At 47.9% G+C, this 21,938-nt stretch overlaps 2 protein-coding genes across 3 annotated transcripts in view; one reads left to right on the forward strand and one right to left on the reverse strand.

Annotated features, from left to right (window-relative positions):
* The window catches only part of LOC124537776 (protein crumbs), a 39,912-nt gene that overhangs the window by 15,564 nt on the left and 2,410 nt on the right, over window positions 1-21,938 (forward strand). Inside the window, exons 3-39 of one of the 2 annotated variants that reach the window (XM_047114685.1) lie at window positions 4,051-4,262; window positions 4,841-5,030; window positions 5,264-5,360; window positions 5,454-5,605; window positions 5,695-5,814; window positions 5,884-6,009; window positions 6,123-6,265; window positions 6,330-6,516; window positions 6,725-6,796; window positions 6,860-6,988; window positions 8,207-8,298; window positions 8,371-8,595; window positions 8,668-8,809; window positions 12,833-12,940; window positions 13,135-13,257; window positions 13,807-13,955; window positions 14,178-14,373; window positions 14,440-14,617; window positions 14,689-14,868; window positions 14,941-15,163; window positions 15,274-15,516; window positions 15,684-15,896; window positions 15,984-16,266; window positions 16,335-16,503; window positions 16,573-16,714; window positions 16,828-16,920; window positions 17,005-17,160; window positions 17,235-17,533; window positions 17,617-17,751; window positions 17,815-18,011; window positions 18,093-18,256; window positions 18,455-18,541; window positions 18,614-18,729; window positions 18,859-19,107; window positions 19,193-19,386; window positions 19,467-19,588; window positions 19,787-19,928. In XM_047114685.1, the coding sequence (XP_046970641.1) occupies window positions 4,051-4,262; window positions 4,841-5,030; window positions 5,264-5,360; window positions 5,454-5,605; window positions 5,695-5,814; window positions 5,884-6,009; window positions 6,123-6,265; window positions 6,330-6,516; window positions 6,725-6,796; window positions 6,860-6,988; window positions 8,207-8,298; window positions 8,371-8,595; window positions 8,668-8,809; window positions 12,833-12,940; window positions 13,135-13,257; window positions 13,807-13,955; window positions 14,178-14,373; window positions 14,440-14,617; window positions 14,689-14,868; window positions 14,941-15,163; window positions 15,274-15,516; window positions 15,684-15,896; window positions 15,984-16,266; window positions 16,335-16,503; window positions 16,573-16,714; window positions 16,828-16,920; window positions 17,005-17,160; window positions 17,235-17,533; window positions 17,617-17,751; window positions 17,815-18,011; window positions 18,093-18,256; window positions 18,455-18,541; window positions 18,614-18,729; window positions 18,859-19,107; window positions 19,193-19,386; window positions 19,467-19,588; window positions 19,787-19,928 (6,048 nt within the window). Of the gene's footprint in view, window positions 1-4,050; window positions 4,263-4,840; window positions 5,031-5,263; window positions 5,361-5,453; window positions 5,606-5,694; window positions 5,815-5,883; window positions 6,010-6,122; window positions 6,266-6,329; window positions 6,517-6,724; window positions 6,797-6,859; window positions 6,989-8,206; window positions 8,299-8,370; window positions 8,596-8,667; window positions 8,810-12,832; window positions 12,941-13,134; window positions 13,258-13,806; window positions 13,956-14,177; window positions 14,374-14,439; window positions 14,618-14,688; window positions 14,869-14,940; window positions 15,164-15,273; window positions 15,517-15,683; window positions 15,897-15,983; window positions 16,267-16,334; window positions 16,715-16,827; window positions 16,921-17,004; window positions 17,161-17,234; window positions 17,534-17,616; window positions 17,752-17,814; window positions 18,012-18,092; window positions 18,257-18,454; window positions 18,542-18,613; window positions 18,730-18,858; window positions 19,108-19,192; window positions 19,387-19,466; window positions 19,589-19,786; window positions 19,929-21,938 lie in introns of both variants that reach the window. The other variant, XM_047114678.1, reaches the window with a different exon arrangement.
* On the reverse strand, window positions 9,629-12,387 carry LOC124537789 (nitric oxide-associated protein 1). The gene is made up of 3 exons (XM_047114696.1): window positions 11,396-12,387; window positions 10,960-11,077; window positions 9,629-10,886 (listed from the first exon to the last, which is right to left on the reverse strand). The coding sequence occupies exons 1-3, from the start codon at window positions 12,205-12,207 to the stop codon at window positions 9,696-9,698; spliced, it is 2,121 nt and encodes a 706-aa protein (XP_046970652.1). The 5' UTR covers window positions 12,208-12,387; the 3' UTR covers window positions 9,629-9,695.

Genomic DNA, 21,938 nt, shown 5'->3' on the forward strand with positions numbered 1-21,938 from the left:
ATTCTAGCTTGCATCGTTCGCCTTGACATGCCATTTAGAGCACGTCTCCTTATAAAGATGGTCCGTTGACCGCAATGCCTTTACATTTCTAGAAACGTCGGATGAAATAAATAAAATGTTTATAAAATTTAAAAAAATCTTAAATTTATCAAAATTAAATTATTTTCCTTAAACTTATCACAAAATCTTATGTTTCATTTACCCCGTAGTTAAACTTTAAATTTTATCAAAATATATGTTAAGTATTATATAATATTTATTTCTATTTACTATGATTTTGATTTGTTTAAATATATAATATATTTATTTGTTACCTATTAGCCATTTGATATGGCGTGATGTCGTGATTGATTCAAACAGTTTCATACATTTGTTCTTCGATAGTTGCTTTGAGAAAAAGTAAAAAAAACCCACGATATATCAACCTGTCGATCAAATTTATGTGAAAAATTGTACATGAGTTTATAAACATTGGAATAGCTTTAAAGATCTTTACATATTTATCCTCTGTGGTTGCATCAAGCGATTAAAAATTAGTTTGGGAAATCCGTCAATCATCATTATCTGCTTCACAGTACGTCACTAACGATTCGATCTGTTTGTTAAAAAACAGTGTTAAATGTCAAACATTAAATGTATTTTATATTAAATACTTACTTACCTACTTTGGGAATCGATTGATTTGTTTTCGATTTTTTTTTAACAAATGCATCTGTTTCTATTTCTATATCATTTTATTCTTATACACCTGTGTATCGCCGTATATTCTATCGTCAAGCAGCAATACTTAGTACTGTTGTGTTCCGATTTGAAGGGTCAGTGACTAACTACAGGCACAAGAGACATAACATCTCAGATCCTCTCAAATATAGTTTAGTAAAAAACATTATTATACCCAATAAAATAAAAACTATTTTTATCGATATTAAAATCTTTATTTATTTAACCCTTATTGGCTATGTTACTAATACTTATGTAATATAACTCTTCAAAGGGTTCTCAAACGATTTCTCAACCGACACACAAACATTCGCACAAACACATTTTGCTTGATATTCTCGTATGTAATCGATGTAATCCTATATTATATGGATATAACATTGAAGGAAATGCTGCTGTTTATTTCCGCTATATCGTTAGCGGTAGGAAAACTGCGGTCACTCCGTAAACTTACCTGAAAATCCTTGTTCTTTTATCACAAGCTTTCAAGTTATTCTACTGCTGGAGAAAGGTCTCCTATTTAAATAAAACTAGTTATAACCGTAGTCCTTGCGCAAGGATGACACGCAAAATCGTGAAACGTTCCACATTTTTGATAATTAATATACGCGATTCAAATCCGTTATAACTAGTTTTATTTAAATGTGTAATAATCGCGAAAATTTAAGACTACATTAAAGGTCTCCTATTCTTTAGGAGACAAGCAATATAAACGAGTTAATATATGTATGTATTGTCTGGTAATTACTTCGTTATTTGATCGCGTCAACAAATTTATTATTTATTAATAAAATTTATAGCGGTTTTTTAGGTTATTTTATTTCAATTTCGTTTAATACTTAGTAAGTAACATTGTACACCTTTTTTGTTCGGTAATTACGATTTTTTATGACGTAATCAATTCATCAATCATCGTAATAATAACTTTTTACTCGAATGCCCGAGGCGTCTCTCTCCTTGCGGCCGCATCACGCAACTGTAAGCGACTATACTGATATAAAAAAAACATCAATAATAAAATAATAGATTAAATGAAAGTTCTATGTCATATGAAATGATGTGTTCTAAAAAATCTGAACGGTCTTAGTAATTTATGACAACAATTTGTATAAGAATATTATTAAATAAATGTGTCGATGTCAGAGTCAAAATATTTGCGATGTTTTGCATGAAATAACAATGATTTGGTCATCAACACGTGCTCAAATATGAAGCTAACCGTTTGTCCGTTGTTAATATTCGTGTCGCGCGCGTGCCGACTGTTGGCCCGCGGACTGCGGATCGTCGCACGCGCACCTCTGCGCTCCGACCTCGCACGAGAGCCTCCGCCACCATCGCCCACTGTATCCGATGACGGTTACATCATTGATGCGTTGAATTCATGTAACGACCCACGTCTGCCTAAAACGTCTCACGGAAATAATAATAGTTATTATTATCATACAGTGACCGGAAGAAAACTGATCTGGCCGTGGTGTCAATTGTAAACTTTTATTTTTATATCGCGACACATAGTAGTCACAAAAGTATTAATGCGAAGTTCTGCGCACACCCCCTATTTGCACACTGCCTACAATAATATCTATATGTTAGAGATTACCGGTATATTGTACACTTTGTAATTCATGAACATTTTAGTTTATTGAGTTTTTGTTTTCCTCGATGGTGATTAAACCGAATTATATTGAAACTAGTCGCCTACATGTGTCGTTAAAAATCGAATTTCCGTAAAAAAGTAGTTGAGCGAGTCTGACTGCGTTCATTATTCTTCTTTCAAGATTGAACGTCATTTTTTTTCTCTTTTTAATGATAAAATTTATGTTCTGAGTAACGTATGAATTTTTCGAGTGTCATGTACTTATGTATTACTTTAACAGTATTAAGTAGATGCGTATTATTTATTTACTTGATTAAGAAGAAGTTGTTCATTATCATCTTCATGTTTTGTTTTTTATTTTTTGTTCGATCTTGTTTTTCAAAACAATCAACAGGAAAAAATGTTTTACAAACGATAACCATATAAGAGATTAATTTCATTCTGCGAGGGAAATATTAGTCTACGGTAAAATAATTAATTGACGTCTGGGACAATTAGTGAAAAATATAATTTATTACCTATTCTCAGACTGGATACGACTTAATACAATAAAAACACGTATTCGTTCCAATAAATGATGCAATAAGAATAATGTAACCGAAGACAAAACTTGACATCGAAAACAGCAGCCGAATTGAGAAGCTCCCCTTTTTCCTGTGGAGTCGGTTAACGCAGTGCCATCAAAGACGGGAACGTGAGACAATAGCGTTCTGTTGTGACATGAATAATCTATCCACGTGTCACCGCTGGGCGCTCATGTCCATAGTGTGACGCACGGGTACATTTATTCAAAATAAAATAACTATGTACCTACTCTGCGCCGAAACCTTGAAGTATCTGCGTATTCAAATTGTTTTTATCTGTTTGTTTGGACGATTATTGTATAAACTGGTAACTTTTTAAATAAGCATTGTCAAAGTCGCAGTCTGCTTTACTAAGAGACCAATTTGTTTGATATTTTTGAATGCAATCAGACGAGCTCTACTCTCACGAGTTCCGCACTGGGGATTATGTAAGACGGCCTGCTAGTTGACCCTTCTGGTCCACATGAGACCCGTTCAACGAACTATCTCTTTTTCTATAGCTTATTTAATTTACACCTAAATATTCTCTGAAACGAGGCGCGATTGAGATAATAAATTGGGATTATGAGATCATAACTGTGTGTGCATTTTTTCCTCAATTCATCAATTGGTATGTGAAGTTGGTAATTTTATAATATTGTTTAATGTAGTGTGACAAAAATAATTTTTAATGTTACAATTTTAGTATTTGTAAGTAAATAACTATATGCAATTAAATTATACTTAATGTTTAATATCTAATATTTGTTTTTTACTTTCATTTCGCGCACCTACTTACAACCTTACGTCATACGAGTACGATGAGGCTTGTAGAATGTAGTAGCGTGGAGCCGTTATGTTCAGTTTTATTTATTTATTACTAGATGCACCAGCGGCGTTGCCCGCTGCGAACTCGGTTTGTGTCGAAAATGTTTCAAGAACTTTTTTACAAAATCGATTCAGTGGATATAAAGTTGAACGTAACAGACATAGGGACAGATGGAGTTACTTTCGCATTTATTAATAAATACAGTTTTTGTATACAATAGAGTATAAATAAAGATGTTCCAACATCAACATTTGGATCACTTCCGAAGCTCTGCGAATGTTCAGTCGATCTGTTGTATCGTTAAACAAGTAATTCTGATGTGACGTTCGTATTCGTGGCAGGAGGCGAGTTGTTCTCTCAGAGGTACGAGGGCTACACGCTGCACGTGACAGCTCTGTACGAGCAGGTGGTCGTCTCGTGGGCTCGGCCGGGGCAGTCGCACCGAGAGGTGGGTCTCGTCAAGGAGACTCTCGACAACCGCTGGCACTGGGTCGCGCTCCGATACAGGCCCAACCCGCCCTCGCTACTCCTTGAAGTCGATAAGGACACGCAGGTAACACAACACCATGATATTTAACGTATGTAAAATACATATGTTGTATAATTTTTCATTAATCACAGAAACTATGACGAATGACGAGTATTTCATTTAATAATGTTTAGTCATCTTGGGGTCGGGTTTCTCATAACACACAACAACAGCCTGTAAATTCCCACTGCTGGGCTAAAGGCCTCCTCTTCCTTTGAGGAGAAGTTTTGGAACAAATATCCAGCACGCTGTTTCAATGGGAGTTGGTGGAATACACATGTGGCAGAATTTCTATGAAATTTGTCACATGCAGGTTTCCTCACGATGTTTTCCTTCACCGCTGAGCACGAGATGAATTATAAAGACAAATTAAGCACATGAATCAGCGGTGCTTGCCTGGGTTTGAACCCGCAATTATCGGTTAAGATGCACTCGTTCTAACCACTGGGCCATCTCGACTCAATTCAACTCAATTCTCACTGTATCGCCTGAGTATTACTAAAAATATGATTGTATCTTGGTAATCTTATAAAATTGTAATAGCATATATGTATGTAATAGGCCATTAATATAACTCTGTATGAAAATGAAATACGTGCCAGGTGATATCGAACGTGACGTGGAATCCCGAGCTGCTAACGCCGGGTGCGCTGGAGGCGCGCGAGGCGGTGGTGCTGGTGGGCAACCTGTTCAGCGGCTGCGTGCACGAGGGCCCGCAGCTGGAGTTCCACGCGGCGCACGTCCTGCAGAGCACCGTGCGCTTCGGCAGCTGCCCGCTCACCACAGACGACTGTGCGTTGTATTTTACTTGTACGACTCGGTTATCGACGCCGAGGACGAAGGCTATGGCTTTTAACCATAATTTCAAGTGTTTATTTCAACGCGAAATCGCTTAGTATCATATCAAAAAAAAGTAATGTGGTCTTCTAGTGTTGGGTTTCTTCTTAAGTACCACGATAGAGTCGAGGATATACTTAGAACAAAAAAAATTCAACCACTGAAGAACTTTATGCTTTTCATTTCAGGTATAGATAGAAAAGATGTTTTGAGAATACCACCGAAAGATCACTGTTACAACGAACCATGTCTGAGGCACGGCACCTGCATATCGAGACACGACAGGTCAGTCTGTTTACTGTTGGTGAGGACAATGGCCCCGCACACGTAACCACGCGCATAGTGCCACATGCTAAACATGCTATACGTGCCCGCCAGATACGAGTGCCACTGCACGGCGCGCTACACGGGCAACAACTGCGAGGTGGATGCGGGCGACCCGTGCGCGTCGGCGCCGTGCCGCAACAGCGCGCACTGCGTGGAGGACGCGCGCGGGGACTACGCCTGCCTCTGCCCGCCGCACTACCACGGTGCGCGCCGACCCCACCCCCCCGCTCCCCGCTCGCCCCGCGCCTCCGCCCCGCCCGCTAGCCGCGCTCACGCCGACTCTGTCCCACAGGCACCTACTGCGAGCTGGAGGAGTCGCTGGACCCGCAGTGCGTGGCGGGCCCGTGTCGCAACAACGGCAGCTGCAGCGTGCCGCCCGGCGCAGACGAATACGTGTGTGACTGTCCCTCTGGTGGGTGCCCGCAGCGGGGACTGCCTCGAGCGTCGCCGCCGGCCGGACTAACGCGCGGAGTGTTCGCAGGTTACACGGGTCGTAACTGCGAGATCGATATCGACGAGTGCTCGTCTGTGGGCGCCGACGCGTGCCTCAACGGCGGCCGCTGCGTCGACGACGTCGACAACTACACCTGTGACTGCGCCGGCACCGGTACCGTACCGCTGTGCTCACTTGTCCAGTAATAGTCGCCCCGGGGTATAGAGTGCATCTCACCCCAACGAGTATGGCTTCTCATATATGTTTAATCGCGTCGGTCGTCGCAGGCTACAGCGGCGCGCGCTGCGAGCTCAACGTGAACGAGTGCGAGGAGGAGCGCGGCGTGTGCGGCCACGGCGCCTGCTACGACACGTACGGCGGCTTCGTGTGCGCCTGCCTGCCCGGCTACACGGGCGAGCGCTGCCACCAGGTGGGCCCGGGCCGAGCGCCAGGCGCGCCGCGACCCGCACGCGCTAACGGCCCGCTGCCCGCAGATGTCGGCGTGCGCGTCGGGCCCGTGCGGCGTGGGCGGCGCGTGCGTGGAGGAGAACGGCGGCGCCGGCTTCCGCTGCGTGTGCGCGCGCGGCCTGGCGCCGCCGCTGTGCGAGCCCGCGCCCGCGCCCGCCGCGCCCGCCGCCTGCGCCGAGCTGCAGTGCCCGCCGCGCTCGCACTGCCGCGCCGGTACTCGCCCCCTCCCTTGACGACGACGATCACGTAGCCACTCGATATCAATTACTATTTTCTGCCCCGAGTTAAGAAATTTAGTGGTATTCAATCTTGTCCTAATATAAAATACATCTCTCTATTATTTCCGGGCATCAAGATATGTATTCGCAGAAAAAACGCGGCGGTATCGTTTTACGAAGGTCCTAAATCCCCTCTCCCGCAGGAATGCCCGCCATGGTGGCCGGCGTGATGGTGTCGAAGCAAGTCCTGTGCGTGTGCGACCTGGGATACTACGGTGAGTGTGGCGTCGCGAGCCCTCGAGGCGCAGAGGACCCGCAGTAACGGTGGTGCTCCGCAGGCGCGCCGGGCCCCGCCCCCAACTGCAGCGCGCTGGAGGCGGCGTGCGACGCGGGCGTGTGCCTCAACGGCGCCACGTGCACGCGCGGCGCCGACCACTTCAACTGCAGCTGCGCGCCCGGATACAAGGGTACCGCCCCGCCCCCGCCAGCCCTTAGCGCCAAGGTACCGCCCAGGCCGCGCTTTGTGCCTGCCGCCTGCCGCTGCCCTGGGTGTCCGCCGTGCTGTCGAATGATGTTTTGTCGTCTTAGTTTCGTGAGAGCTAACGTTGGCCGGACCCGGACGTGACCGCAGATATTAGCACCGGTGCTCACCTGGCCGCGAAGCGCTTTAGTAACATTTATACATACATATGGGTATACGAGATTATCGGTTACTTTTCGTGTAAATTATTTGATGATTAAAATGTATTCGCTCACGTCGGCACGCCCCTCAGCTATAGTTTCGTATTATCCACAAACGTCGACCACGTATAATGTCGCAACTCACGTTTTGCATTTTCATTTGCGTTCTTATGGCTCACTTGTGCGCGCTGTAATACATCGACGTAAATAGCGAATTAAAATCTCGGTATTTAAAAAATAATGAAAATATGATTTTCACCGATGTGTAGTATTATATTTTAATACATTATAGCGCTAAAATTTCATTTTTGTCAAAAATCATGTTACGACCTAATACTTAGGAGGTGTTAATATGTTTGCCATGGTTTATAAATTTGATGTGTAGAGTAACACGAGGGCGCGCTACCGCGAGTAATATGTATTACGGGTGCACAGCACTCGTCTCAATGTCTGGGCGGCGCCGAAACTTCTATTTTAGTCTATGAAAATAACAATTATTTTAAATTACAAACATTGCGTCGCTGGATTTGAATAGTATTGGATCGGTACGTTACCTCTCACTGTAATGTTATGATCTGTGTAGCTTTGGACAGAGCTATACACAAGTGCAGACTCGACGCAAAACTAGACGGTATGATGGTAGTACACCGCCTGTGTCCGCTGTACCGCAGCTGGTCGCCACTCTCCACTCGTGTACAGCCCTTGCTATGACGTTTTGTACTCATTAATATTTCTGTTTCATTACGGTACCGTTGTTTGAATGTTCTATTAACTTTTTCACTTCGATCCCATCGTGCATGCGCTTCCAAGTTAAAACGTTCTGCTACTTAACGCTGTGGTCACTCGGACGTATTCGTAGTGACGTCGGAGAAATAGCTGAGAGAATGATTAGATCGTAGACTCTGTACTGTTTTCGGTCGTATAACTAACGGTCGTTTCGGTGTCACGAGTGGCTGGCACCGCGACGCGAGAGGGCCGGGCGAGTGTACGTGTGCTGTGTGCAGGCGTGTACTGCGAGCTGGGCCCTGCCGGCAAGGCGCTGTCGGAGCGCTGCGCCGCCGCGCCCTGCGTGCACGCCACCGCCTGCCGCGACCTCGTGAGTACCCCGAGTTCGAGTATACGAGCCGGTCCCCCACTCGAGCAAAATGTTCAAAAGTACCTCCCCCAGGCCACCGGGTTCCGCTGCGAGTGCGAGGCGGGCTGGAGCGGCGCGCGCTGCGACGTGGCGGCGGCGGGCGCGGACGGCGCGGCGCCCGACGGCGCGCCGTGCGGCCGCGGCTGCCTCAACGGCGGCACGTGCCGCGCCGACGGCTGCGAGTGCCGGCCCGGCCACGGCGGCGCCTCCTGCGAGCTGGCGCTCGACTGCCGCGCCGCGCCCTGCCCGCCCAGGCAGGTGAGTCGGCGCTGCGGCGGCGCGGGGCGGGGGCGCGCGGACGCGATGCGAGTGACGGCGTGTGTGTGGCAGGAGTGCGTGGAGCAGGGCGGCGCGTGGCGCTGCGCGGCGGGCGCGGCGGACTCGGCGTGCGCGTCGTCGCCGTGCCACAACGGCACGTGCCTGGCGCTCGACAGCGGCCTGTTCCGCTGCCAGTGCCCGCCCGGACACAACGGTCGGTGCTCCTTTAGTAAAAAACTAAAATGCTTCGAAGACTTTACCCATCTAGGGGGTCACTAGGAGCCGCGATCACTAGGATAAAATTTGATAGCAAATGATAATGACGTGGGCCAAATATTTGGTTCATCTTTTTTTTATGTTATAGGTTGGCGGACGAGCATATGGGCCACCTGATGGTAAGTGGTCACCATCACTCATAGACAATGACGCAGTAAGAAATATTAACTATTCCTTACATCGTCAATGTGCCACCAACCTTGAGAACTAGGATGGTACGTCCCTTGTGCCTGTAGTTACACTGGCTCACCCTTCAAACCGAAACACAACAATACTGAATACTGTTATTTGGCGAAAGAATAACTGATGAGTGGGTGGTACCTATCCAGACGGGCTAGCACAAAGTCCTACCACCAAGTATACATCGGACGTATTGTGAAAATAATGTTGAAAAATCCCATACAAAATAAACTAAAGAAGCGTGTTAAAAAGTAGTGATCATTCTAATTAAAATAATATTATTAGTCATGTCTAAGAAAACTACTAGAGCTTTGTTTCAAACCGCGGCTGTATATGATCCCATAGAACTTTTGACTAGGGAGCGTTATACAACGTTATATAACAGTGCTGTACTGTTGCCTTGACAAATAATTACGAAACTCGTATTAAATATGGTAATTCTTTACAACTCAGCTAATTTAAAAATATATTAGCAAATATAATCCAACTCATTTATGGTTAGTTCAACATTTTTAGAATTGAAGAGATTCCATTAGAGCTGTTGCTTAAATGTTGAGTTATGCAATGAAAGAAAAAATATGATTAATAATAATTTATTTGAACTAGAATTTTTATTTTTATTATGAACAATTTGAATTTAATCTTCATAATTCTTCATCAGTAAAAATGTTTCCCAACATGTATGCTGGTGTATCTCGGACCCTCTTGCCTTTTAAATTAATGGAATATGGCAATAGTGAGGGATAGCGTTTGTATATTCCTCTGCCCTCAGGAGTCCATGCTGTAACTTGACAAGGTGTGTCTGCTTTAGCCGTCACTGATACCCAACCTATGGAGGAAAGAACTATGTCTCCGCAACATAATTTAGGTCCCTCGCCAGTAAATTGTAGATTATCTTGTTTCTTCTGTAAACCTGGCCAATTTTTTAGTCTCTCTGAACCACCTGTTGGTACAGCAAATAGTTCAGTACCAACAAAGTTTTTGTAAATTTCATCCGCCTCATCAGTCTTTACCACAGTTATAGGAAGATTCTCAGAGCAGAAAATTGTAAAACGGCAAGGATCTGTGCAGTCAAAGAGATCTACTCTTGCCAAACCACCGATAAACAATGTTGAACCCTTATGCAAATAATAAGTCTGTGGTCTTATTAGTTTTTTTGGTATTGTTAACAGCAGTTCTTCAGTGCTAAGGAGCGAAAGGACCTGGTCTGGGTGTATGACTCCCGGTGTATCATAAAACCATTTACTTTTCTTAAATAATTCGTGTCTTTCGTCCAGTACTTCTATGGGTTGCCGTTTCTCTGCAATGTTGTCACTAAAAACCTGGTATTCATTGAATGTTCGTCCAATATGACCAATTAGAGATGGAGCTTCAGAAATTTTTTTTCCGGATAGTTGTTCTCTCCTAATTTCCTTTTCAGTCCTTAAAAGCCTCGCATCAGATTGTAATCTGCTGCTTCTTTCGCGAATTTTCCACCCAGAAGGCCTGTTGATTGGGAATTTTAGGAGATTCAGTGTTGTTCCAGGCCATCTGCTTACTGTAGCTCTCTTCACTATGTCGACGGCATGCACTTTGCAGTAGTCTGATTGCAAAAGGACATTAAAGAGAGAGCTTTTGCCGACATTGGTACAGCCTACTAGGAATACATCACCCTTGTATAACCATAGCTTAAACATGGCAGATATCAAGTCTTCCACACCGTAACCAGTCTTAGCCGATATAAGTGCAACATATTTAATGTTAGCTTCTCTTAGTCTAGTCTTTTTGATTTCCGACATGAGTGATTCTTTTATTCGCTTCAGGTAACCAATGCTGTCACCGGGGAGGAGATCAACCTAGAATGTTTAATTATGTCAATAAAATAATATTCATTAAATATATGTTTCACATAATACTTCAATATTATACCTTATTAGCAACTATAATAATGGGTCTATCCGGCCCAATGATGTCTACTATGCCTGACCAAAAGGAGCATGGGAAGTCTAACAAATCCACCATCAGTACGACTAAAGACTTTATGTGTCTGAAAAAGAATATTCTATGGATTAGTATCCAATTGTAGAATAGTTTACAACTATATATTATAGTATCTTGTAGTAAAAATGAAAACATGTAAGATTCAATCTTTTTATTAATTAAACAGAGTTTAAAAATGATGTGAAATTGGTTTACAGATAAAACTCACTCTGTTTTCTTATTACTTTTATTCTTAATGGCCTACAGTATAATTTAATTTAGTTAGTGTAGCAATAATCAATAATTATATGAAGTTATCCAATATGTTTTTAAACAACTTAACAATTGATAATCATATAGTTAAGGTAAAAGACAAAAAGTTAACCTTATAGACTGAAGAAGTTTTTCATACTCTTCGGGTTGCACAGTAACATCTAATGCAATGTTGTACTCTGCAAGAAAATGACACCGCTGACATTCCATTTTCATCAATTCTTCATTTTTTCTACCTTTAAAAAGCTCGCTTGGCAAATAACCAGGTATTGCAGGGTCATTGCAGTGCAGGAGAGCTCCACATCCACCACAGTTGACTCGGCTAATTGGTATCATCGGATCTGCAGTACCATAATATTTACTCCACTGGGTATCTAAATCATCATAATTTTCATCTTCCGATAACATTGCATCATCAAAATGTTCGTAGTTTGTCATCCACTTGTTTATATTTGATCTGTCAAATTCTTCTTCAGATAATTTGGATACTTTAATTTCATCTTCACATATTTTTACATCTGTCGTACGGGAGAAGGGCAATTGAAAGGTTTTCGGAGTTTCTTCATTTTCTTCAACAGTTTCCTCGTCTAACAGCCTGTCCTTATCAACATAATACTGCAACGCGACGGGCAAGGGCGGTAATTTCTTTTCTTCATATCGTTTCGCTTCCGATTTTCGAGCGTGTGTTATTGTTTTCATGTGATATTTATAGTGGCCGAGATCTATTTTGTCATGTTCCAAATACGAATTAAACACTATTTTGTCTTTATATCGTTGAAAAAGTGTCTTGAAGTTGCTCTTTTTATCTCGATGCGTGTTATCGTGACTGTATTCGTCGCCATTTGAAGCCCGAAAATGGTTTAAACGAGAAAATGCGCTGCGCTTCCGATGTAACCTCAAAATGTTTCGCAACGAATATATCATTATGAATAATTTAAATTAAACATTTCTTAGAAGTATTCCTCATTAATATTACTTTGTAAATACTAAATAGTAACTGTATATAGTTTCACTATCACATATTCACACATTTACTGTTTTTTGCAACGAACGTTGTTGTGACAAGCGTGCGTCGTCTAACTTTGATAACGATGTCAGTATGACGGCAACTGTCAGCTGTCAATTAGTCATAGCGATGTAACAGAGTATGTATTTACTTATTAGCACTTTAGAGAAACAATAAACTCGTATGCAATCTTTGTGTAATAACAATGATTTGCAGACATTTTATTATTTAACCTCGATTATGGAAAATGTATGAATAGGTAATAATACATTTAGTATTATATGACATCTCAGCCTCTCATGACTCGTGTAATGAAACTATTGTCTTACGGTTAGCGGCTGGGTTTAACCACTTGTGTAAACAGCGAATATTACGTTATGTGACTAAATTTAATGTTTTTCTATTTAGATTATTTTTTATATATACGATTCAAATAATGAAATGGAATATATTATTATTATTGATTATTTTCGAAGGTGGTTATTTTGTATTCGTTGTATTTGAATGTGTCATTGAAAGAAATTAAGAATACATTTTTTTTAGGAAGATTCTGCGAGCTGGATATCGATGAATGTACTCTGATGCCGAAAATATGTAACAATGGAGTTTGTGTCAATCTCCCTGGCTCTTACCAGTGCTATTGCAAGCCAGGTGAGTTCGACATCGTTTATTAATATTCAAATCCTGTGATATTGTTGCAATATTTTTTCTGCGTTATCTCGTAATATTCTCTTATCAATTTAATAAACACACTTTTCGGATCGGAGCTGACTTTATTATCAAAATTAAAATATATTATACATTAGATATAATATTAATAATAATAACTGATATTTTGACCTCAGGTTATACCGGCGACAGTTGCGAGCAGGATATCGATGAATGTTTGTCTTCGCCATGTAAGAACGGCGGTACATGTCAGAATTTGGAAAACAACTACGAGTGCACCTGCGTGGAGGGATACGAAGGTACCTGTTTATGAGATTTGGTTAGTTATTCAAACGGTCGCACTTCTGATCTTCACTTTCTGATATTATGATTGTGAAATGAAGTGACTTGGGTATTTGTGATTTTTTTTTACCGGATCAAAAACGTACCCAATTATTCATAATAATTGAGTAATAGAACAATCTTTTTCATTACACAGCTAGCAAATTTAACAAAATAAGGATGAAGTAGTTTAGTTTCCAAAAATCATCTACGTTTAAAACTAGTATCGAATAGACGATGTGGTGGTAATGGTAATTCTTTCTTATGAACTTTTAATATCGACTATCGTCACAAGACTTTAGATGAAGATGTTTATTATGTCTTACAAATATGGCAATTTAGAAAATATACATCGCAGTCAACATGTACCCATCCACGTAAGAGAAATTGTTAGTTTTCCGGGGCCCCCTTAGGAAGGGGGCCTAAAGCGCGGGCGCCGTGTGCCCTTTTTAAGCAAAATGTAGCTAGTTTCTCTTCTTTTTGAACGGCAGCTATTGATTGTTGATACCATACCCTCACGCACGCAGGCAAGGATTGCTCCATCAACATCAACGAGTGCGCGACCAACCCGTGCGCGTCGGGCTCCACGTGCGTCGACGGCATCGCCAGCTACAAGTGCGTGTGCCAGGACGGGCTCACGGGCCCGCACTGCGAGATCGACATCGACGACTGCGAGGTAGCCGACCGCGCCGCGACGGACTTTATTTACATTTTCCAATTTCTACGCAGCAATAGGCTACTTTATAATTTATATCGACACAGTGTGTTTTAGTTGTTTGAATGAATTTAGTTAGTAATAATTCCAGTTCTAATATTTACCATAAAAAACACAACGCCTGGTCCAGTTTAGCTCTAATTACCCGGAACCCGAATCTTACGCATTTTCGCATGTGTGCAGTCGAGTCCGTGCGAGCACGGCGGGCGCTGCGTGGACGGGCTGAACGGCTACACGTGCGAGTGCAGCGGCACGGGCTACTCGGGCGACGACTGCGAGCTCAACATCGACGAGTGCGCGCCGCGGCCCTGTCGCAACGGCGGCACCTGCGTCGACGACGTCAACGACTACCACTGCTCCTGCTACCCCGGCTTCACGGGTCAGTCCTCGCCTGCCGCGCCCCGCCGCCCCGCCGCCCGCGCCCCCTAACGCGCCCTGTGTGCAGGCAAGAACTGCGAGACCGACGTGGACGAGTGCGAGAGCTCGCCGTGCAAGCACTCCGGCGTGTGCCTGCAGCGCAGCGACCGCAGTCTGTACCGGTCGCGCGACGCGCCGCCGCCCGCGCTGCCCGCGCCGCTGCCCGACGTGTTCTACCAGCCCTTCTCGCTCGACGCCGCCAGCGGGTGAGGCGCCGCCCGCCCGGCCGGCCCCCTGTCCGCGGGGGACGCCCGTCTCACGGTGCTTGTCGTTGCAGCTACGAGTGCGTGTGCGTGGCGGGCACGACGGGGCCGCGCTGCGAGATCAACATCGACGAGTGCGCCTCCTCGCCCTGCAAGCACGGCAAGTGCGTGGACGCCGTGGGCGGCTACAGCTGCGACTGCGCCGCCGGCTACGAGGGCCAGCACTGCGAGCTGGAGATCAACGAGTGTCTCCGGTACGCCCCGCCCCACGCCGCCGCGCTGCCGCCGGCCGGCGCGGGGCGGGTGCTGACGGTGCGTGCGCGCAGGTACACGCCGTGCCAGCACGGGCGCTGCTACGACGGGCGCGCCTCGTACTACTGCTCGTGCGAGGCGGGCTGGGGCGGCCAGAACTGCTCCGTGGTGCTGACGGGCTGCCGCGACTCCCCGTGCCGGCACCACGGCACGTGCCTGCCCTGGCTCGTGCGTGAGACCGAGCACCGGTTCAACTGCTCCTGCACTCCGGGACACTACGGCACCACCTGCGAGAAGGTCTGCTTCTCGCAACTTACCCTACAGATCGCATAAGTGTTGTCTTAAAGAGTCAATAGAACTCTTAAATATACGAAGAGCGTAGGTCAGTGTAGTCTTCGTCTTTATAGATAACCACGATGTCTCTGGAGAAGAGCAGCTACGCGGAGGTGAACACGTCTCGCGAGGAAGGCTACGACATCTCGTTCCGCTTCAAGACCACGCTGGGCAACGGCCTGCTCGCCATGGGCCGGGGTCTCACGTACTTCTTCTTGGAGCTGTCCAACGGTCATCTCAACCTGCACTCGTCGCTACTGAACAAGTGGGAGGGAGTCTTCATCGGTTCCAATCTCAATGATAGTAACTGGCAGAAGGTACGAGCAGAAGTTGTTTCGTTTAGTCTAAGTTCAATCTGTAAAAACAGAATATATCACTTCTAGAGAGATGGATGTCATTACTGGGCTCTTTCATAAAGCTTACACAGTTATAAATATGTGTGCCATCCGCAAATGTCTAATGTAAATAAAATTCGCGTTTGTAGGTTTTTGTAACGATTAACTCGTCACACCTCGTGCTGGCGGCTAACGAGGAGCAGACTATCTACCCGATCAGCCAGAACGAGGCGTTTAACGCGTCCGTCACGTCGTTCCCCTCCACGCGCCTCGGCACGGCGGGCTCCTCCTACGCGACGCTCACGCACGGACCCAACTTCTTCGTGGGCTGCTTCCAGGACGTCGTCGTTAACGGACAGTGGGTCAGTGCTACGGCAACGGAAACAAATCATCATTCAAACTCGCATTGTAGCTTGCAACACTCTGTACGACGCGCCCGCCCGTCGCAGGTGCTGCCCGAGGACTCGAACTCGAGCCTGGCCGACAGCCAGACGGAGCGCGGCCCGGCCGACGAGGCGGAGGGCGCGGACGAGGCGGACGCGTCGGGCGAGGCGGCGGACGAGGCGGACAAGGGGTCGGCGCGCGCCGTGCTGCACCGCGTGCTGGCCTCGTGCCCGCGCACGCCGCAGTGCGCGCCCAACCCGTGCCTGTCGGGCGGCGCCTGCGAGGACCACTGGACGTCGTTCCGCTGCACGTGCCCGCGCCCGCACCTGGGCGACACCTGCCAGTACAGTGCGTATCCGCGCGCGGCCCCCGCCCCCGCCGCCGCCGCCGCCGCCTCACGCGCGCTGTGCTTGCAGACTACACGGCGGCCACGTTCGGGCAGGAGGCGGCGCGGGCGCGCTCGGTGGTGACGGTGCAGGTGTCGGACGCCGCCCGGCGCGCCGTGCACGCCGCGCTCGACATCTCCATGTTCATCCGCACGCGCAAGCCCTCCGGCCAGATCTTCTACCTCGGCTCGCTGCCCAGGTACGCGGGGCCTCGCGGACGCACCCGAGCCGACCGAGACGCGCCTCTCACCACGGCCTCCTCTCGCAGGTACGGTCAGACGGAGGAGACGTTGGTGGGCGCGTCGCTGAAGGGGGGCGAGCTCCTCGTCCACCTGCGATTCAATCAGACGCCCGAGGACTACACCGTCGGCGGGACCAGGCTCGATAATGGACACCTGCATCTCATCGAGGTGACTTGATCACCGGCAATTGAAACACAGTGATATTGCCGCTGCGGACTCAAAACTATCTTATATTTTTCCACGTGTACGAGGTGAGCGCAGTAACGACATATATTTTTCAGGTTGTCCGAAATTCGACTCTGGTCCAAGTGAAACTGAACGGAACGGAATACTTTCGCAAGTCCATTTCCGCGGCCAAGCAGCTCGACGCGCAGGTGAGACAACAATTATGTAACGCCGACATCTATTATAATGTAACATTGTAGATTTCGTCGTAAACTTGAATTATTCAAATTTAGGTTTTATACCTTGGTGGCCCGCCTCCCCCTCCACAACCGCCGTCGCCCCCGCCGATCACGGAGGGCGTTTCCCCCTCGCCGACCGCCGCACCGGCTCCCGCTTTGCCGGAGCCCGACGACGCCGACTACTTTAAGGGAGTTATACAGGACGTGCAGGTAACGAGCTAAACGAACATTGTATCAGTCGCCTGCGAGTCCAGTGGCCCTGAGCAGACTTTGGTTCGTCCCAGGTTTCGAACGGCGTGAACGTGACGGTGGTGGAGTTCTTCCCGCTGCAGGCGGCCGGGCTGCGCGTGCCGGAGCCCTTCGGCGAGGTGTCGCTGGACCCGGCCGGCGTGCTGCGCGGCGTCGTGTCGGACGACGCCTGCGCCTCGCGGCCCTGCCTGCACAACGCCTCGTGCGCCCTCACCTGGAACGACTACACGTGCACGTGCCCCCGCGGCTACAAGGGCAAGCAGTGCGCCGAGGTCGAGTTCTGCCAGCTGCAGGGCTGCCCGCTCAACTCGCACTGCCGCAACCTCGACCGCGGGTGAGTCGCCCGGCCCCGCCGCGCCGATGTGTTCACCTATCTCCAAATATAATACGCATAATTGCATCGACGCGCGCCAACAGATACGAGTGCGTGTCCAACGCGACCTTCGACGGAGTCAACACGACGCTGAGCTACCGCCTGCGCGAGCCGCGCGCCGCGCTGGCCGCCGAGCCGCTGCGCCTCGAGCCGCCGAGCTCGCTCACCATCACCTACAGGTACCCGGGCCGGCCGCGGCGCCTGCCGCAGCGGCCCGTCGCTCACACTGTCTGTCCGCTCAGGAGCAAGGTGGGCGGGACGCTGTTCCGCGCGGAGGGCGCCGACTCCGGCAGCGTGTTCAGCGTGGGGCTGTACAAGGGGCAGGTGGGCGTGCAGTGGCGGCTGGGCGGGCTGCCGGCGCAGCGCCGCATGCGCGCGCGCCGCCCGCACCACGCCTGGGTCACGCTGCGCCTCGTGCTGGCCGACGGCCGCGTCACGGGTACCGCGCCCTCCACGTTGCGATGCTCCCTATATTCACTCAGTAAGCACACGTAAACACGAGCGTCGCCTGCCCCGATAGGATCGTTCGTGGACGCTGACGGTCACGAGGAGGTGGGGTTGTCGGACACCATCGACGTCGCTGCGTGGCAGCGGTTGGTCACCGAGGGACTCATTACGCTGGGTGGTGTCCGCGCCGGCACCCCCCCGGCCACCGTGCGTCCCACCGCCTCCACCACCACTGTCGTTCGTAACTTATATAATGATTTTTGCCTCACACAGGTCCACACGACCACAATGTTTCTTTTTTTAATAATATATTAAAATTTAAAATCTTAATTGGTATTTTAATATTTAAATGCTATAAAGTCATGTTATTTATAGTTCATTAAAATAAATAAGATAATACGCGATTTAATCTTGTGTGCTATATAACGAACCCAGATGGAGAACACCACGGATCCCAGCGTGTTTGAATATTCCGAAGGAGACGAGTTCATAGACGACAATTTGGCCGGAGAATATTTCAAGGTAGTGTATGTTATGTACGTTGACAAGCAGCACAGGGTCTGTTTGTCTATACGCACGGCCGCTCGTCCGCAGGGCTGCCTGGGCGCCGTGCACGTGGGCGCGCTGCTGCTGCCCTTCTTCACGGAGGAGCAGCTGTTCGTGGGCTCGGCTGCCGCGCTGCTGGCCGCGCAGCCGCACTACGCGCTGCTGTGAGTGTCGACTTGCTAAACTAACCATTTGATTAACATCGCCATTAACATAGCCAGTTAATTAAACATTCTTTTAGACATATACATATATATGTAAAGGAAATAAAAATTTTGCCTCGCTCTATTAAGTTCGGGTTCACCGTGGGGTGCGTCGAGCGGCGTGGGCTGCGTGCTGTGTGTGGAGGCGCAGTGCGTGCGCGGCGCGTGCGCGGACGTGCGCAACTCGTACGCGTGCGCGTGCCCGCCCGGCTACACCGGCGACTACTGCCAGATCGACATCGACGAGTGCGAAAACAATCAGTGCCAGAACGGCGCCACCTGCAGGGACGACGTCGCCAAGTACACCTGCGAATGCGCCGAGGGCTTCGACGGGGAATTGTGAGTGACGATCGCAACCGGCCACACCGCCGGGACATCGCGTCCGCAAACATCGAATCGGCCCTGACCTCCGACCGAATTGCAGCTGCGAGCACGACATCGACGAGTGCGAGTCGGCCCCGTGCGCCAACGGCGGCACGTGCGTGGACCTGGCGGGCGGCTACCGCTGCGAGTGCGGCGCCGAGTGGCGCGGGCCGCGCTGCCAGCTGCCGCGCACGCGTACGTGCGCGCACCGGCCCTGCGCGCCGCCGCCGCGCGCGCTGTGCCGCGACGTGCCCGGTGCGTGCCCGTCGCGCCGCCCCCCGCGCCGCCCCGCCTGCCGCCCGCCAGCCCCCTGACTCACGTGTCCGTCCTTGCAGACGCGGTCAACGGCAACAACTACACGTGCGAGTGTGCTGAGGGCTTCCAGGGTGTCCACTGCGAGCTCGCCTTCTGCGAGGTGGAGCCCTGCTTGCACGGGCGCTGCGACGTCGACGCCGTCGTGAGTACTCGTCCGGGAGGGGCTCCCTCCATGGTGTTCCACTCGAACGTAAATTTAAAAGCCCCGTGCCGTATAATATATGGTCGGATCGAAGGGACCGGGGCATAAAAAATATTTTGAATACACGTGGAGCACCTGGGTGATTTTGTTGGGATTACATTTGCAAGCGATAACAACTGTAACTGTATCGTCCGGCAGCCGCCGCAGTGCGAGTGCGAGGCGGGCTGGAGCGGGCGCGCGTGCGGCGCCGAGCGCGACGAGTGCGCGGGCGCGGCGGCGTGCCTGCACGGCGGGCGCTGCGTGCCGCGCCGCCGCCCGCCCGTGTGCGACTGCCCGCCCGGTACGCTCCCTGCCGCGCTTTGTTTGCTGTATTATTTTCATTTCAGGCGACAGTGATCAACTAGTGGGCTCCATGATACTCACTAACATTATCTGTGAACATATATAAGTGCGAAAGGTACCCTGTCCGACTATTGCGACGACCTCTCCGTCCTCGGGGCTCAAACTTGCCTCGTACTGAATTTTATTCAAATCGGCATTTATTTAGTTATTTATTACGGGCTATCAGTAATCACGAGGCTTACACGTATTATATATACTATAAAGTGTGCAACTCTCGAGGTCGGCCACGACATGCCTTTTAGGTACAATATGCAGGTATATTTTTTACTAAAATAATTTTATATTACTTAAATCCTAAAGATTGACTGCAAGTTTAACCAGCTTAAAAGTGCAGCAATATAATACACTCAGCGGCAGAAAATGTGGCCCAAACTCTAAAATTCTTATAACATGCAATTTTGGTGTTGCGTATGAGAATTTTAAGTGGCAGCGTATCGTGGCGTTAGTTTTTGTTAATTTATGAGTTTCAAAGTTATAGAAAAAGGTTATTTGTTTAACGTAAGTGACACTTAACGTTATTAAGTGTAAAAACGCCCAAAACTCAGTTGACTTAAAGTTCGATATTCAAACGGTCGTGCATTTAACCCTTATTGTTTTGTTTTTAATTTAATCTTTAGTCATTTTTCTTACTAAAAACTGAAAACTATGGCCTTAAGTTCAGCACAAATCGCTCAAGCTGTGTTACTTGGGAGTCAAGGTTTAACGCAGCGTGAAATCGCTGTATCTTTAAATGTACCACGTACAACTCTAAGATATGCCCTAAAAAGATACGATGAGACCGGCCTATACACGAGGAGACCAGGAAGTGGCAATATCAGATGCACATCAGCTCGAGATGACCGATATAACATCCTCGCAATATTGAGAAATCGTTTCCTTACTCGACGACCTCCATGGTCGAGTGGTGTGTACACCGGTTTTCATGGGTACGCCACTCTGAGGTCCCGGGTTCGATTCCCGGCCGAGACGATGTAGATTACCATTAGTTTTCTATGTTGTCTTGGGTCTGGATGTTTGTGGTACCGTCGTTACTTCTGATTTCCATAACACAAGTGCTTCAGCTACTTACATTGGGATCAGAGTAATGTATGTGATGTTGTCTCATATTTATTATTTATTTATTACTGCGGGTGAAATAATGCAGCGTCTACAAACGACAAGAGGCGTCCGTGTAAGTGAGCGAACAATAAGAAGAAGAATGGAGGAACAAAACCTGCGTTCCCGAAGACCAGCACGAGGTCCAGAACTGCTCCGACACTATCGTGTAGCTCGACTTCAATTCGCTCGCGAACACGCTAATTGGACTCACGAGCAGTGGGCTAAGGTTCTGTGGACCGATGAATGCAGAGTAGCCTTAAGGCATCCAGATGGTCGCGAACGTGTGTGGAGAAGGCGAGGAGAAAGGTTTTTACCCACCACTACCTGGCAAACAGTAAGTTTTCATGGTGGCTCTGTTATGGTCTGGGCAGGAATAAGTTCAGACGCACGTACGGAGTTAACAATAATCGAAGGTCGCTTAACAGCAGTGCGATACATCGAAGAGGTCCTCCAAGAACATGTTCTACCATACATGGAATTTATTGGAAGCCAGGAATTTCATTTAATGCACGATAATGCGCGACCTCACACAGCATTTTGCGTGAATAGCTACCTATCGGAGGTAGGAATTTCAAAATTGGACTGGCCAGCACGAAGTCCGGATTTAAATCCAATAGAACATGTATGGGACATGCTTAAAAGACGCATCAGATCCAGCATCAACCCTCCAGAGTCTACCAGTGATTTAAAAACCGCCTTGATAACCGCCTGAGAAGAAATACCCCAGGTTGACATAAAAAACATTATTAAATCCATGCCTGATCGCATGCAGGCAGTCATCAAGACTAGAGGAGGCAATACCCGGTATTAATTTTAAGTCCCGTAAGTTTTTGAAATTTTTTTTTAAAAC

Source organism: Vanessa cardui, chromosome 2 (genome assembly GCF_905220365.1).
Source record: "Vanessa cardui chromosome 2, ilVanCard2.1, whole genome shotgun sequence".
Classification (NCBI taxonomy): Eukaryota; Metazoa; Arthropoda; class Insecta; order Lepidoptera; family Nymphalidae; genus Vanessa; species Vanessa cardui.

What these genes read in the sequence shown, in the direction of transcription:
- LOC124537789 (XM_047114696.1), bottom strand. Translation starts at nt 12,207, where the DNA reads ATGATATATTCGTTGCGAAACATTTTGAGGTTACATCGGAAGCGCAGC. An exon ending in AAACTTCTTCAGTCTATAAG is followed by an intron (nt 11,078 to 11,395) that starts GTTAACTTTTTG and finishes ATTCTTTTTCAG; the next exon opens with ACACATAAAGTCTTTAGTCG. An exon ending in TTATTATAGTTGCTAATAAG is followed by an intron (nt 10,887 to 10,959) that starts GTATAATATTGA and finishes TAAACATTCTAG; the next exon opens with GTTGATCTCCTCCCCGGTGA.